General features: G+C 49.3%; 1 protein-coding gene across 1 annotated transcript in view; it reads right to left on the reverse strand.

Annotated features, from left to right (window-relative positions):
* Nucleotides 1-62: 62 nt before the first annotated feature.
* The window catches only part of CPNE4 (copine IV), a 112238-nt gene continuing 109279 nt past the window's right edge, over nt 63-3021 (reverse strand). Inside the window, exon 15 of the mRNA XM_010141384.1 lies at nt 63-666. Within this exon, the coding sequence (XP_010139686.1) occupies nt 535-666 (132 nt within the window). The 3' untranslated portion in view covers nt 63-534. The remainder of the gene's footprint in view (nt 667-3021) is intronic.

Consider the following 3021-nt stretch of genomic DNA (forward strand, 5'->3'; position numbering starts at 1 on the left):
AACACGGAGGATGGAAGCCGGCAGCCTCGTGGCACAGAGAGAAATAAAGACAACAACTGCAAAACTGTGTTGTTTTTATTTTAAACATGCAAAATACAGTTCATGCATCTGCCATGTTGAAAAATCGCTCAGTTCGTAGCAGATTAAACCAAAGACATTTTGGCTATCGACTCTCAATAAATATTTCAAAATGCTTTACAGTGTAAAGATAAGAAATTTAGCAAAATTTCAACAAACCTGTATAAAAAACAGATACAGATAACTTTTTATTTCAAGGCGACATGCTGTAATGGAAAGAGTTCACTTCTTTTTTTCTGGATCTTTCTTCTCGTAAAAAGTTTTCAACGATACAACCGCTTAACAGATTTAAGCCTTTAGGCTACACATGCAAAAAAAAACCAAACCAAACCAAACTGGTTATTTTAGTTAAAAATCACCAAAACGTGCTATTTCTTTTTTGTTTCATTTTTAAGTACAGTAGTTGTAGACAGTAGCATTGATCTTGTTTAGTTTTGGAAAAGAGTGCAGGCAGGTTCATGGAGCTAGTGTCCTGGAAGACTCGTACTCTGACACGCACTTTGGTTTTATCCCTTTGCCATTGTAATAGTCCACGACTTGGTTTGGAACTTCAGCCAAAACGCTTTTTGCTAGAGCAGCTGGGGATGCCTGCGGGAAACGGTAGAAAACACAAGCGTTAAGCTGTCCCTCTGCTAGACGTGCCGTGGGTTTAGAGGCACCGCTGCCAGGCCAGGGCGGGGGTACGGTGCAGAAACAGAAGGCAAACGAGACCCAAAGCGAGCGCCACTACTGCGGGAAGCTCGCGTGGTGAGGCAGGCTGGGCTTGTCGCTGCGGCTGCCTGAAAGGGCTCCGCGGCCACATGTGCTCTGCCTGTTTTCCGGGTCCGTTTGGACGACTTGGAGCTCGGGGTAACTGAACATCCCAAGCCCCGGGCCAGGACTGATTTCCCATCTGATGATTTGTGCCGCTGGTACCTGGCGTACTGTCACGGTGGTAAAGAGCTCTCACTGCTAGACCAGACGGAGCATTTCTACAAGCGAGAACCAGACCCGGTGACTCCTGTGCTAAAGGGCAGCCCCAGTTCAGCAGTGCTGTGTAAGGGTCACCTGCGCTGGGCTTTTACCGCAGCTGGTACGTCAGGGTTTTACTGCAGCCTCTTCTCCACTGTTTACCTGCTGCGCTTGAGGAGCCTCCTGGCAATAAACACCTCGAGATGAACGGTAGCCAGCTGGTGGGCTGCTGACACACAGCAACCCACCGGCCGCCATCAGGAAAATAGCCCCCGATGACGCTACAAATGACCACGGATTCAGGTCTGTAGTGACTCAGTGACTCGTGACTCATCTTTAACGACTGCACAGGGTGCAGAACAGCGCTGTCGCAGCGGCCAAGAGCCACGCGCGCCACACTCCTCCGTGGTACACGAGCTGTGGAGTCACGGCTGTTAGCCTCTGTGGTTACACCCGTACCGAGCAGAACACAGTCCGCCCGGGGCGTCACACGCATAAATGTACCACACATCCTATGGGCAGAGAGTTTCAGCTCTTAAAACGTGCCTGTGAAGGGACTGAGGCGGGTGATTTTCTTCAGCTGCATTTCAGCAATGTCGAGCATCGCCGTGCTGCAGCTCCGGGCGAAGGACACGCGCATTGCTGGGCTGGTGATAACGGCAGAGAGCAGAAAGTCACTTGGGTTCAGCAAAAACATCCTCCCTCCGTTTGTTATGTTCCCCTGCAGTGATTGCTCACGCAAGCACTGCACAACGGGGCATCTTTTAAAGCAGTGATGGTTACCTTCATTTTATCGAGCCTCTGCAGCTACAAGCCCTGCCAAGAACCACTGCAATTATTATTATATTATTATTATTACTACTATTACTTTGATACCTTCAAAGACATTCCTGAAAGAGCCAGTCGAACAGGCCAGGTGCTTTCCTGGTGTACTCCGGACACGCTGCACCGGGCAGGAGATTAAGGGCTCACGCCCCGTCACACAGCTTTCTGCCCGCACCGGCTCTGCGGCCAGCACGGTGCTGCGGCGGTGTGAGGGGTTAGGTGTGCCAGCGGTGGTAACCAACTGACACGTGTTAAACGCCTGGGTGAGACTTCTCGGAGGTCACACTTAGGCAACAAAAGGCATTCTCTCTAGAGGCTGTTTTTGCAACTTTCCGTTCTCAACAGGGGCAGCTTTTAGGTGGATTATTTTGGGTAGGTTGGAGATTCTGAGTTCCAGGCTGACCTGAGAATTGAAGTAACGAAAAAAAATCTTGTTTGGGCTGACTCCAAATGAATTTTGGTTTACTGTTCCAGCAAAACAAAAAATAATTGCTCACAAATAACATTTTCTTCCCTCCTTCCGTCAGTAGTGGAGGTGATATGGATTTAGTCATAAATAAATACAATTTGATTTATCAGAAAAACCTTACACAACTTGATTTGTAGTCTTTCTAAAAAGATCCTTCAACAATTTTTTCCTACTTAATAGCCAAACAGCCTGAATATCAAAACTGAACACAAGGTACATTGACAAAAGGGACGTTATTTTCAACTAAACACATCTTTTACTTAAAGCTGTCAAATGTAATATGCTGATTTATGGAAATTCTTGTGTTTGATCAGAACCGATCTGACAAAAATCTCCCAAATGTATCAAACCCACATTTCTCTGCAGGGAAAAATAAGTTTAGATCAAAACATCTGTCTACACTTAGCCCGTATCCAGGGCTAAACTACAGCGGTTGTCCCATCCCTCCCCCCCAGCTGGGAAGGGGGGTCGGGGAGAGGAGCGGAGACCCGTGGGCTGAAGTGAAAATGGCAAAAATGACAATCTAACGCCCCGCAGAGCGCAGCTGGGCTGGGCCCGGAGCCGGGGAGCGCAGGACACGGTGGCGCTCCCCTCTGCCATGGCCAGTGACGTCCCTGGCTGAGGCAAGGGCACGCTGCCCGCTCTGTGCCGCGCAGGGTAGGCGCCCGAGCCCCCCGGGCCGTCCCCGGGGGCAGGAG

The sequence above is a fragment of the Buceros rhinoceros genome, unplaced genomic scaffold (genome assembly GCF_000710305.1).
Source record: "Buceros rhinoceros silvestris isolate BGI_N320 unplaced genomic scaffold, ASM71030v1 scaffold3098, whole genome shotgun sequence".
Taxonomy (NCBI): Eukaryota; Metazoa; Chordata; class Aves; order Bucerotiformes; family Bucerotidae; genus Buceros; species Buceros rhinoceros.